Consider the following 13,092-nt stretch of genomic DNA (forward strand, 5'->3'; position numbering starts at 1 on the left):
TACTTCCGCTACAGATGTGAGGAGCTCCACAACCTGTGACGTCACACTACTTCCACTACAGATGTGAGGAGCTCCACAACCTGTGACGTCACGCTACTTCCGCTACAGATGTGAGGAGCTCCACAACCTGTGACGTCACGCTACTTCCGCTACAGATGTGAGGAGCTCCACAACCTGTGACGTCACGCTACTTCCGCTACAGATGTGAGGAGCTCCACAACCTGTGACGTCACGCTACTTCCACTACAGATGTGAGGAGCTCCACAACCTGTGACGTCACGCTACTTCCACTACAGATGTGAGGAGCTCCACAACCTGTGACGTCACGCTACTTCCACTACAGATGTGAGGAGCTCCACAACCTGTGACGTCACGCTACTTCCGCTACAGATGTGAGGAGCTCCACAACCTGTGACGTCACGCTACTTCCGCTACAGATGTGAGGAGCTCCACAACCTGTGACGTCACGCTACTTCCGCTACAGATGTGAGGAGCTCCACAACCTGTGACGTCACGCTACTTCCGCTACAGATGTGAGGAGCTCCACAACCTGTGACGTCACACTACTTCCACTACAGATGTGAGGAGCTCCACAACCTGTGACGTCACGCTACTTCCGCTACAGATGTGAGGAGCTCCACAACCTGTGACGTCACGCTACTTCCACTACAGATGTGAGGAGCTCCACAACCTGTGACGTCACACTACTTCCACTACAGATGTGAGGAGCTCCACAACCTGTGACGTCACACTACTTCCACTACAGATGTGAGGAGCTCCACAACCTGTGACGTCACGCTACTTCCACTACAGATGTGAGGAGCTCCACAACCTGTGACGTCACGCTACTTCCGCTACAGATGTGAGGAGCTCCACAACCTGTGACGTCACACTACTTCCACTACAGATGTGAGGAGCTCCACAACCTGTGACGTCACACTACTTCCACTACAGATGTGAGGAGCTCCACAACCTGTGACGTCACGCTACTTCCGCTACAGATGTGAGGAGCTCCACAACCTGTGACGTCACGCTACTTCCACTACAGATGTGAGGAGCTCCACAACCTGTGATGTCACACTACTTCCACTACAGATGTGAGGAGCTCCACAACCTGTGACGTCACGCTACTTCCGCTACAGATGTGAGGAGCTCCACAACCTGTGACGTCACGCTACTTCCACTACAGATGTGAGGAGCTCCACAACCTGTGACGTCACGCTACTTCCACTACAGATGTGAGGAGCTCCACAACCTGTGACGTCACACTACTTCCACTACAGATGTGAGGAGCTCCACAACCTGTGACGTCACGCTACTTCCGCTACAGATGTGAGGAGCTCCACAACCTGTGACGTCACGCTACTTCCGCTACAGATGTGAGGAGCTCCACAACCTGTGACGTCACACTACTTCCACTACAGATGTGAGGAGCTCCACAACCTGTGACGTCACACTACTTCCACTACAGATGTGAGGAGCTCCACAACCTGTGACGTCACGCTACTTCCGCTACAGATGTGAGGAGCTCCACAACCTGTGACGTCACGCTACTTCCACTACAAATGTGAGGAGCTCCACAAGCTGTGACGTCACGCTACTTCCGCTGCAGATGTGAGGAGCTCCACAACCTGTGACGTCACGCTACTTCCGCTACAGATGTGAGGAGCTCCACAACCTGTGACGTCACGCTACTTCCACTACAAATGTGAGGAGCTCCACAACCTGTGACGTCACGCTACTTCCACTACAGATGTGAGGAGCTCCACAACCTGTGACGTCACGCTACTTCTGCTACAGATGTGAGGAGCTCCACAACCTGTGACGTCACGCTACTTCCGCTACAGATGTGAGGAGCTCCACAACCTGTGACGTCACGCTACTTCCACTACAGATGTGAGGAGCTCCACAACCTGTGACGTCACGCTACTTCCGCTACAGATGTGAGGAGCTCCACAACCTGTGACGTCACGCTACTTCCACTACAGATGTGAGGAGCTCCACAACCTGTGACGTCACACTACTTCCACTACAGATGTGAGGAGCTCCACAACCTGTGACGTCACGCTACTTCCGCTACAGATGTGAGGAGCTCCACAACCTGTGACGTCACGCTACTTCCACTACAGATGTGAGGAGCTCCACAAGCTGTGACGTCACGCTACTTCCGCTACAGATGTGAGGAGCTCCACAACCTGTGACGTCACGCTACTTCCGCTACAGATGTGAGGAGCTCCACAACCTGTGACGTCACGCTACTTCCACTACAGATGTGAGGAGCTCCACAACCTGTGACGTCACGCTACTTCCACTACAGATGTGAGGAGCTCCACAACCTGTGACGTCACGCTACTTCCACTACAGATGTGAGGAGCTCCACAACCTGTGATGTCACGCTACTTCCACTACAGATGTGAGGAGCTCCACAACCTGTGACGTCACACTACTTCCACTACAGATGTGAGGAGCTCCACAACCTGTGACGTCACGCTACTTCTGCTACAGATGTGAGGAGCTCCACAACCTGTGACGTCACGCTACTTCCGCTACAGATGTGAGGAGCTCCACAACCTGTGACGTCACGCTACTTCCACTACAGATGTGAGGAGCTCCACAACCTGTGACGTCACGCTACTTCCGCTACAGATGTGAGGAGCTCCACAACCTGTGACGTCACGCTACTTCCGCTACAGATGTGAGGAGCTCCACAACCTGTGACGTCACGCTACTTCCACTACAGATGTGAGGAGCTCCACAACCTGTGACGTCACGCTACTTCCACTACAGATGTGAGGAGCTCCACAACCTGTGACGTCACGCTACTTCCACTACAGGCAAGGCTTTTTTAGCAGCCACCAAAAGTTGGAAACTTTATCGTCAATGTTCTCTACTAAATCCTTTCAGCAAAAATATGTCAATATCGCCAAATGATGAAGTATGACACATAGAATGGATCTGCTATCCCCGTTTAAATAAGAACATCTCATTTCAGTAGGCCTTTAATGAATGTACTTTTCTGTTATGACGTGCATGAATGTATTGTGACTTGGATTGTTTTTAGTATTTCTATTCATTTATATTGAGAAAGTTTTTTCCATCAATTGTCCTTGTTGGACCTTCCATGAAGAACAGTGAAAAGACCACAAGAAGTTTCTGTAAGTAGCTCAAATAATCTTGTGTATTCTTCAAAACCCAAGCAGTGTATGTTATTGTTGTTTTAAAAAATGTTGTTGGTGTATTTTTTATTAAATACTTGAAAATATATACATATAAATGAAATAACATGTATTTAAAATATTAGTTGTATTATTATTAAAAGGCATTATTAATGGTAACGTCTTAAACATGATTTGTTTCTACATGGAAAAGACTTCCTTGTGGTCTCCACAACATTTGACGGAGCTTCTTTGCAAAGATGATGTTCGCCGTTTTATTTACATGCCTCCACTTCGACAGCATCTTCTCCCTGTCATCTTTGTTGTAGTTTTAGCCCTTTCATAGCGAGTCTCCAACAATACGCTACTTTCTTTTAGACATGGCAAGAAGTCATTGGCTTTATTTAGCAGCTTTTGTTGATCTTTTCTTTCCTAAAGAATGGAAAATGTGGACTTTTTCAAAGACCGAGGAGTTCAAGCGGACATGGTGGCCGAGTACCTGGAACGGCGTATTCTGAGTTGACGGTGCGGCTGGCAGAGAAGGAGACGGTGGGCGTGTTGTTCTGCTTGACCTTCTGCTGGCGCCGGTAGAGCAGCAGCAGAACCAGCAGCAGAACCACCAGGATGACCAGCGCCACCACGCCGCTGATGGCCGCCCACGACTCCCTCTCGCCGGGAGGGAGAGGAACCATAACGCTGCCTGGCTCTGGAGGGTCTGTGCAAGCGTTTGAAAGAATGTGAGTGTGTGTGTGTGTGTGTGTGTGTGTCTGTGTGTGTGTGTGTGTGTGTGTGTGTGTGTGTGTGTGTGTGTGTGTGTGTGTGTGTGTGTGTGTGTGTGTGTGTGTGTGTGTGTGTGTGTGTGTGTGTGTGTTTACCTTGTTGACAGTCCCCCGTGACCTGGTGGCACAGGAAGTTGGCGGCACAGGAGCAGGTCTGAGAACAGAAGGTGCCAAAGCGCCCTGGACTGCAAGCTGTAGGGACATTGAGAGAAGGTGTTGTTGCTCTTTTGGGGGCAATGAAAGTAGGAGAAGTTCCAAGCCGCCGCTCACGTATGGAGCAGTCGGGGGCCGTCCAGCCAGGCAGACACTGGCACTGCCCGTCTGTGTGGTGGCACGTGGTGGCGTTGTTGGCGCAGCGCGGGCACACCTGGGAACACTGCTTGCCGTAGTAGCCAGGTGGACAAACTGCACACACAAGTAAGTGTTCACTTAGCAGCTCATTAGTGGACAAAGTGCACACACAAGTAAGTGTTCACTTAGCAGCTCATTGGTGGACAAACTGCACACACAAGTAAGTGTTCACTTAGCAGCTCATTGGTGGACAAACTGCACACACAAGTAAGTGTTCACTTAGCAGCTCATTAGTGGACAAAGTGCACACACAAGTAAGTGTTCACTTAGCAGCTCATTGGTGGACAAACTGCACACACAAGTAAGTGTTCACTTAGCAGCTCATTGGTGGACAAAGTGCACACACAAGTAAGTGTTCACTTAGCTGGCCGTAGTAGCCAGGTGGACAAAGTGCACACACAAGTAAGTGTTCACTTAGCTGGCCGTAGTAGCCAGGTGGACAAAGTGCACACACAAGTAAGTGTTCACTTAGCAGCTCATTGGTGGACAAAGTGCACACACAAGTAAGTGTTCACTTAGCTGGCCGTAGTAGCCAGGTGGACAAAGTGCACACACAAGTAAGTGTTCACTTAGCTGGCCGTAGTAGCCAGGTGGACAAACTGCACACACAAGTAAGTGTTCACTTAGCAGCTCATTAGTGGACAAAGTGCACACACAAGTAAGTGTTCACTTAGCAGCTCATTGGTGGACAAACTGCACACACAAGTAAGTGTTCACTTAGCAGCTCATTGGTGGACAAAGTGCACACACAAGTAAGTGTTCACTTAGCTGGCCGTAGTAGCCAGGTGGACAAAGTGCACACACAAGTAAGTGTTCACTTAGCTGGCCGTAGTAGCCAGGTGGACAAAGTGCACACACAAGTAAGTGTTCACTTAGCTGGCCGTAGTAGCCAGGTGGACAAAGTGCACACACAAGTAAGTGTTCACTTAGCAGCTCATTGGTGGACAAAGTGCACACACAAGTAAGTGTTCACTTAGCTGGCCGTAGTAGCCAGGTGGACAAAGTGCACACACAAGTAAGTGTTCACTTAGCAGCTCATTGGTGGACAAAGTGCACACACAAGTAAGTGTTCACTTAGCAGCTCATTAGTGGACAAAGTGCACACACAAGTAAGTGTTCACTTAGCAGCTCATTAGTGGACAAAGTGCACACACAAGTAAGTGTTCACTTAGCAGCTCATTAGTGGACAAAGTGCACACACAAGTAAGTGTTCACTTAGCAGCTCATTGGTGGACAAAGTGCACACACAAGTAAGTGTTCACTTAGCAGCTCATTAGTGGACAAAGTGCACACACAAGTAAGTGTTCACTTAGCAGCTCATTGGTGGACAAACTGCACACACAAGTAAGTGTTCACTTAGCAGCTCATTAGTGGACAAAGTGCACACACAAGTAAGTGTTCACTTAGCAGCTCATTGGTGGACAAACTGCACACACAAGTAAGTGTTCACTTAGCAGCTCATTGGTGGACAAAGTGCACACACAAGTAAGTGTTCACTTAGCTGGCCGTAGTAGCCAGGTGGACAAAGTGCACACACAAGTAAGTGTTCACTTAGCTGGCCGTAGTAGCCAGGTGGACAAAGTGCACACACAAGTAAGTGTTCACTTAGCTGGCCGTAGTAGCCAGGTGGACAAAGTGCACACACAAGTAAGTGTTCACTTAGCAGCTCATTGGTGGACAAAGTGCACACACAAGTAAGTGTTCACTTAGCTGGCCGTAGTAGCCAGGTGGACAAAGTGCACACACAAGTAAGTGTTCACTTAGCAGCTCATTGGTGGACAAAGTGCACACACAAGTAAGTGTTCACTTAGCAGCTCATTAGTGGACAAAGTGCACACACAAGTAAGTGTTCACTTAGCAGCTCATTAGTGGACAAAGTGCACACACAAGTAAGTGTTCACTTAGCAGCTCATTAGTGGACAAAGTGCACACACAAGTAAGTGTTCACTTAGCAGCTCATTGGTGGACAAAGTGCACACACAAGTAAGTGTTCACTTAGCAGCTCATTAGTGGACAAAGTGCACACACAAGTAAGTGTTCACTTAGCAGCTCATTAGTGGACAAAGTGCACACACAAGTAAGTGTTCACTTAGCAGCTCATTAGTGGACAAAGTGCACACACAAGTAAGTGTTCACTTAGCAGCTCATTGGTGGACAAAGTGCACACACAAGTAAGTGTTCACTTAGCAGCTCATTAGTGGACAAAGTGCACACACAAGTAAGTGTTCACTTAGCTGGCCGTAGTAGCCAGGTGGACAAAGTGCACACACAAGTAAGTGTTCACTTAGCAGCTCATTGGTGGACAAAGTGCACACACAAGTAAGTGTTCACTTAGCAGCTCATTGGTGGACAAAGTGCACACACAAGTAAGTGTTCACTTAGCAGCTCATTGGTGGACAAAGTGCACACACAAGTAAGTGTTCACTTAGCTGGCCGTAGTAGCCAGGTGGACAAAGTGCACACACAAGTAAGTGTTCACTTAGCTGGCCGTAGTAGCCAGGTGGACAAAGTGCACACACAAGTAAGTGTTCACTTAGCTGGCCGTAGTAGCCAGGTGGACAAAGTGCACACACAAGTAAGTGTTCACTTAGCAGCTCATTGGTGGACAAAGTGCACACACAAGTAAGTGTTCACTTAGCTGGCCGTAGTAGCCAGGTGGACAAAGTGCACACACAAGTAAGTGTTCACTTAGCAGCTCATTGGTGGACAAAGTGCACACACAAGTAAGTGTTCACTTAGCAGCTCATTAGTGGACAAAGTGCACACACAAGTAAGTGTTCACTTAGCAGCTCATTAGTGGACAAAGTGCACACACAAGTAAGTGTTCACTTAGCAGCTCATTAGTGGACAAAGTGCACACACAAGTAAGTGTTCACTTAGCAGCTCATTAGTGGACAAAGTGCACACACAAGTAAGTGTTCACTTAGCAGCTCATTAGTGGACAAAGTGCACACACAAGTAAGTGTTCACTTAGCAGCTCATTAGTGGACAAAGTGCACACACAAGTAAGTGTTCACTTAGCAGCTCATTGGTGGACAAAGTGCACACACAAGTAAGTGTTCACTTAGCAGCTCATTAGTGGACAAAGTGCACACACAAGTAAGTGTTCACTTAGCTGGCCGTAGTAGCCAGGTGGACAAAGTGCACACACAAGTAAGTGTTCACTTAGCAGCTCATTGGTGGACAAAGTGCACACACAAGTAAGTGTTCACTTAGCAGCTCATTAGTGGACAAAGTGCACACACAAGTAAGTGTTCACTTAGCAGCTCATTGGTGGACAAAGTGCACACACAAGTAAGTGTTCACTTAGCAGCTCATTGGTGGACAAAGTGCACACACAAGTAAGTGTTCACTTAGCAGCTCATTGGTGGACAAAGTGCACACACAAGTAAGTGTTCACTTAGCTGGCCGTAGTAGCCAGGTGGACAAAGTGCACACACAAGTAAGTGTTCACTTAGCAGCTCATTAGTGGACAAAGTGCACACACAAGTAAGTGTTCACTTAGCAGCTCATTGGTGGACAAAGTGCACACACAAGTAAGTGTTCACTTAGCAGCTCATTGGTGGACAAAGTGTACACACAAGTAAGTGTTCACTTAGCAGCTCATTGGTGGACAAAGTGCACACACAAGTAAGTGTTCACTTAGCTTGCCGTAGTAGCCAGGTGGACAAAGTGCACACACAAGTAAGTGTTCACTTAGCAGCTCATTGGTGGACAAAGTGCACACACAAGTAAGTGTTCACTTAGCTGGCCGTAGTAGCCAGGTGGACAAAGTGCACACACAAGTAAGTGTTCACTTAGCAGCTCATTGGTGGACAAAGTGCACACACAAGTAAGTGTTCACTTAGCAGCTCATTAGTGGACAAAGTGCACACACAAGTAAGTGTTCACTTAGCAGCTCATTAGTGGACAAAGTGCACACACAAGTAAGTGTTCACTTAGCAGCTCATTAGTGGACGAAGTGCACACACAAGTAAGTGTTCACTTAGCAGCTCATTAGTGGACAAAGTGCACACACAAGTAAGTGTTCACTTAGCAGCTCATTGGTGGACAAAGTGCACACACAAGTAAGTGTTCACTTAGCAGCTCATTAGTGGACAAAGTGCACACACAAGTAAGTGTTCACTTAGCAGCTCATTGGTGGACAAAGTGCACACACAAGTAAGTGTTCACTTAGCAGCTCATTAGTGGACAAAGTGCACACACAAGTAAGTGTTCACTTAGCAGCTCATTGGTGGACAAAGTGCACACACAAGTAAGTGTTCACTTAGCAGCTCATTGGTGGACAAAGTGCACACACAAGTAAGTGTTCACTTAGCAGCTCATTGGTGGACAAAGTGCACACACAAGTAAGTGTTCACTTAGCTGGCCGTAGTAGCCAGGTGGACAAAGTGCACACACAAGTAAGTGTTCACTTAGCAGCTCATTAGTGGACAAAGTGCACACACAAGTAAGTGTTCACTTAGCAGCTCATTGGTGGACAAAGTGCACACACAAGTAAGTGTTCACTTAGCAGCTCATTGGTGGACAAAGTGCACACACAAGTAAGTGTTCACTTAGCAGCTCATTGGTGGACAAAGTGCACACACAAGTAAGTGTTCACTTAGCTTGCCGTAGTAGCCAGGTCGACAAAGTGCACACATAAGTAAGTGTTCACTTAGCAGCTCATTGGTGGACAAAGTGCACACACAAGTAAGTGTTCACTTAGCTGGCCGTAGTAGCCAGGTGGACAAAGTGCACACACAAGTAAGTGTTCACTTAGCAGCTCATTGGTGGACAAAGTGCACACACAAGTAAGTGTTCACTTAGCAGCTCATTAGTGGACAAAGTGCACACACAAGTAAGTGTTCACTTAGCAGCTCATTAGTGGACAAAGTGCACACACAAGTAAGTGTTCACTTAGCAGCTCATTAGTGGACAAAGTGCACACACAAGTAAGTGTTCACTTAGCAGCTCATTAGTGGACAAAGTGCACACACAAGTAAGTGTTCACTTAGCAGCTCATTGGTGGACAAAGTGCACACACAAGTAAGTGTTCACTTAGCTGGCCGTAGTAGCCAGGTGGACAAAGTGCACACACAAGTAAGTGTTCACTTAGCAGCTCATTGGTGGACAAAGTGCACACACAAGTAAGTGTTCACTTAGCAGCTCATTAGTGGACAAAGTGCACACACAAGTAAGTGTTCACTTAGCAGCTCATTAGTGGACAAAGTGCACACACAAGTAAGTGTTCACTTAGCAGCTCATTAGTGGACAAAGTGCACACACAAGTAAGTGTTCACTTAGCAGCTCATTAGTGGACAAAGTGCACACACAAGTAAGTGTTCACTTAGCAGCTCATTGGTGGACAAAGTGCACACACAAGTAAGTGTTCACTTAGCAGCTCATTAGTGGACAAAGTGCACACACAAGTAAGTGTTCACTTAGCTGGCCGTAGTAGCCAGGTGGACAAAGTGCACACACAAGTAAGTGTTCACTTAGCAGCTCATTGGTGGACAAAGTGCACACACAAGTAAGTGTTCACTTAGCAGCTCATTAGTGGACAAAGTGCACACACAAGTAAGTGTTCACTTAGCAGCTCATTGGTGGACAAAGTGCACACACAAGTAAGTGTTCACTTAGCAGCTCATTGGTGGACAAAGTGCACACACAAGTAAGTGTTCACTTAGCAGCTCATTGGTGGACAAAGTGCACACACAAGTAAGTGTTCACTTAGCTGGCCGTAGTAGCCAGGTGGACAAAGTGCACACACAAGTAAGTGTTCACTTAGCAGCTCATTAGTGGACAAAGTGCACACACAAGTAAGTGTTCACTTAGCAGCTCATTGGTGGACAAAGTGCACACACAAGTAAGTGTTCACTTAGCAGCTCATTGGTGGACAAAGTGCACACACAAGTAAGTGTTCACTTAGCAGCTCATTGGTGGACAAAGTGCACACACAAGTAAGTGTTCACTTAGCTTGCCGTAGTAGCCAGGTGGACAAAGTGCACACACAAGTAAGTGTTCACTTAGCAGCTCATTGGTGGACAAAGTGCACACACAAGTAAGTGTTCACTTAGCTGGCCGTAGTAGCCAGGTGGACAAAGTGCACACACAAGTAAGTGTTCACTTAGCAGCTCATTGGTGGACAAAGTGCACACACAAGTAAGTGTTCACTTAGCAGCTCATTAGTGGACAAAGTGCACACACAAGTAAGTGTTCACTTAGCAGCTCATTAGTGGACAAAGTGCACACACAAGTAAGTGTTCACTTAGCAGCTCATTAGTGGACAAAGTGCACACACAAGTAAGTGTTCACTTAGCAGCTCATTAGTGGACAACGTGCACACACAAGTAAGTGTTCACTTAGCAGCTCATTGGTGGACAAAGTGCACACACAAGTAAGTGTTCACTTAGCAGCTCATTAGTGGACAAAGTGCACACACAAGTAAGTGTTCACTTAGCTGGCCGTAGTAGCCAGGTGGACAAAGTGCACACACAAGTAAGTGTTCACTTAGCAGCTCATTGGTGGACAAAGTGCACACACAAGTAAGTGTTCACTTAGCAGCTCATTAGTGGACAAAGTGCACACACAAGTAAGTGTTCACTTAGCAGCTCATTGGTGGACAAAGTGCACACACAAGTAAGTGTTCACTTAGCAGCTCATTGGTGGACAAAGTGCACACACAAGTAAGTGTTCACTTAGCAGCTCATTGGTGGACAAAGTGCACACACAAGTAAGTGTTCACTTAGCTGGCCGTAGTAGCCAGGTGGACAAAGTGCACACACAAGTAAGTGTTCACTTAGCAGCTCATTAGTGGACAAAGTGCACACACAAGTAAGTGTTCACTTAGCAGCTCATTGGTGGACAAAGTGCACACACAAGTAAGTGTTCACTTAGCAGCTCATTGGTGGACAAAGTGCACACACAAGTAAGTGTTCACTTAGCAGCTCATTAGTGGACAAAGTGCACACACAAGTAAGTGTTCACTTAGCTGGCCGTAGTAGCCAGGTGGACAAAGTGCACACACAAGTAAGTGTTCACTTAGCAGCTCATTGGTGGACAAAGTGCACACACAAGTAAGTGTTCACTTAGCAGCTCATTAGTGGACAATGTGCACACACAAGTAAGTGTTCACTTAGCAGCTCATTGGTGGACAAAGTGCACACACAAGTAAGTGTTCACTTAGCAGCTCATTGGTGGACGAAGTGCACACACAAGTAAGTGTTCACTTAGCAGCTCATTGGTGGACAAAGTGCACACACAAGTAAGTGTTCACTTAGCTGGCCGTAGTAGCCAGGTGGACAAAGTGCACACACAAGTAAGTGTTCACTTAGCAGCTCATTAGTGGACAAAGTGCACACACAAGTAAGTGTTCACTTAGCAGCTCATTGGTGGACAAAGTGCACACACAAGTAAGTGTTCACTTAGCAGCTCATTGGTGGACAAAGTGCACACACAAGTAAGTGTTCACTTAGCTGGCCGTAGTAGCCAGGTGGACAAAGTGCACACACAAGTAAGTGTTCACTTAGCTGGCCGTAGTAGCCAGGTGGACAAAGTGCACACACAAGAAAGTGTTCACTTAGCAGCTCATTGCAAAAAGAAGATTCATCAAAAAGGAAGTGGAATACAATAAAAGTTATTTTCTTGATAAATAATCAATCATGTTATGAGTTATTCAAGCCTGCAAGGACTATATTGCATGTTTTGTGTTTGCCATAAAAAAAAACAAGTTTATTTAGAAACTTTAGTGTTTGAAATAAAACAAAAATGTATTGTTAGCACTTTTATGAGTGGATCCCAAATATGTTCTTGTCCAACTGTCATTGCTGGGAAAAGGATGATGAACGTTATTGAGCCCTTTAATGCGCCAATGACTTCACATCCAATATTGCACTTGATGTGGTCTGTCCTGGTCCCGACCACCAGGGGCGCTACTGAGCTGTGCTCTCGCTCCACTTTCAATGGGCTTCCTATTTCCTGGACTATTATTTGGCCGCCACGTCATCATGACGGAGCCGTGACAAATGCAAAGCTACAAATGAAAAATGAATTCCTTACAATGAACATCAATTCTGGATTATTTATCACGTCTGACTTGAAATATGTCCAACTTTAATGTTGTCATTCATGCGTGTTAAAGAAGACGGGAGCCTTCAAAGTCTCCAAAACAACTTCATCAACATTCTATATACGCACTGAATATGTTTAATACTTACCCTATTTTCATCATTTTAATCATGTCTGATTTCTTCTGTGCATTGATTTCTGTTTCCATAGCAACACATGTGTGTTCCTACTTCTGGAATCAAACACCAGAGTGTGTTCCAATCATGGCAGACTTGGTAACAGACGAGGAAAACCAAACCAGTATTTTTAGACAAACGCGGATTTACAAGCTTCTACTTTTTGAAGCTGAGTATACTGCTGCTTCTAGACGCCAGCGCCAAGGAAGAGTGAGACGTTGGAGCGGACGGAAGCCGGGAGAGGGGGATGGAAGCCATTTTGGTGCTATAAATATGGAACTTGGAGACAAGCTATTTCCACATAAATGGAGGTTCAAATGTGTCAAAACATGCAATCCCTACTACGTTGTTATTTCTCCGACAAATACCGTATTTCCTTGAATAGCCGCAGGGGCGCTAATTAATTTAAAACCTCTTCTCACTCCTGCGGTTACCAAAACCATGCGGAATGAGCAAGCATGCGCTAATTATTTTAGAACCTCTTCTCACTCCGGCGCATACCTTATCATGAAAAGCACATTTAATAAAAAAAACGTTATTATGATCTTACCTTTACTTGTAAATGGGTCCATGTGCAGCTGC

The 13,092-nt window shown here is 46.5% G+C and overlaps 1 protein-coding gene across 2 annotated transcripts in view; it reads right to left on the reverse strand.

Annotated features, from left to right (window-relative positions):
* LOC133660465 (platelet endothelial aggregation receptor 1-like) overlaps positions 1 to 13,092 on the reverse strand; it is a 618,594-nt gene that overhangs the window by 17,824 nt on the left and 587,678 nt on the right. For both annotated transcript variants that reach the window (XM_062063981.1, XM_062063980.1), the window contains exons 24-26: positions 4,205 to 4,339; positions 4,031 to 4,126; positions 3,655 to 3,870 (exon numbers count right to left, since the gene is read on the reverse strand). In XM_062063981.1, the coding sequence (XP_061919965.1) occupies positions 3,655 to 3,870; positions 4,031 to 4,126; positions 4,205 to 4,339 (447 nt within the window). The remainder of the gene's footprint in view (positions 1 to 3,654; positions 3,871 to 4,030; positions 4,127 to 4,204; positions 4,340 to 13,092) is intronic.

The sequence above is a fragment of the Entelurus aequoreus genome, linkage group LG11, assembly GCF_033978785.1.
Source record: "Entelurus aequoreus isolate RoL-2023_Sb linkage group LG11, RoL_Eaeq_v1.1, whole genome shotgun sequence".
In the NCBI taxonomy this organism is placed as follows: domain Eukaryota; kingdom Metazoa; phylum Chordata; class Actinopteri; order Syngnathiformes; family Syngnathidae; genus Entelurus; species Entelurus aequoreus.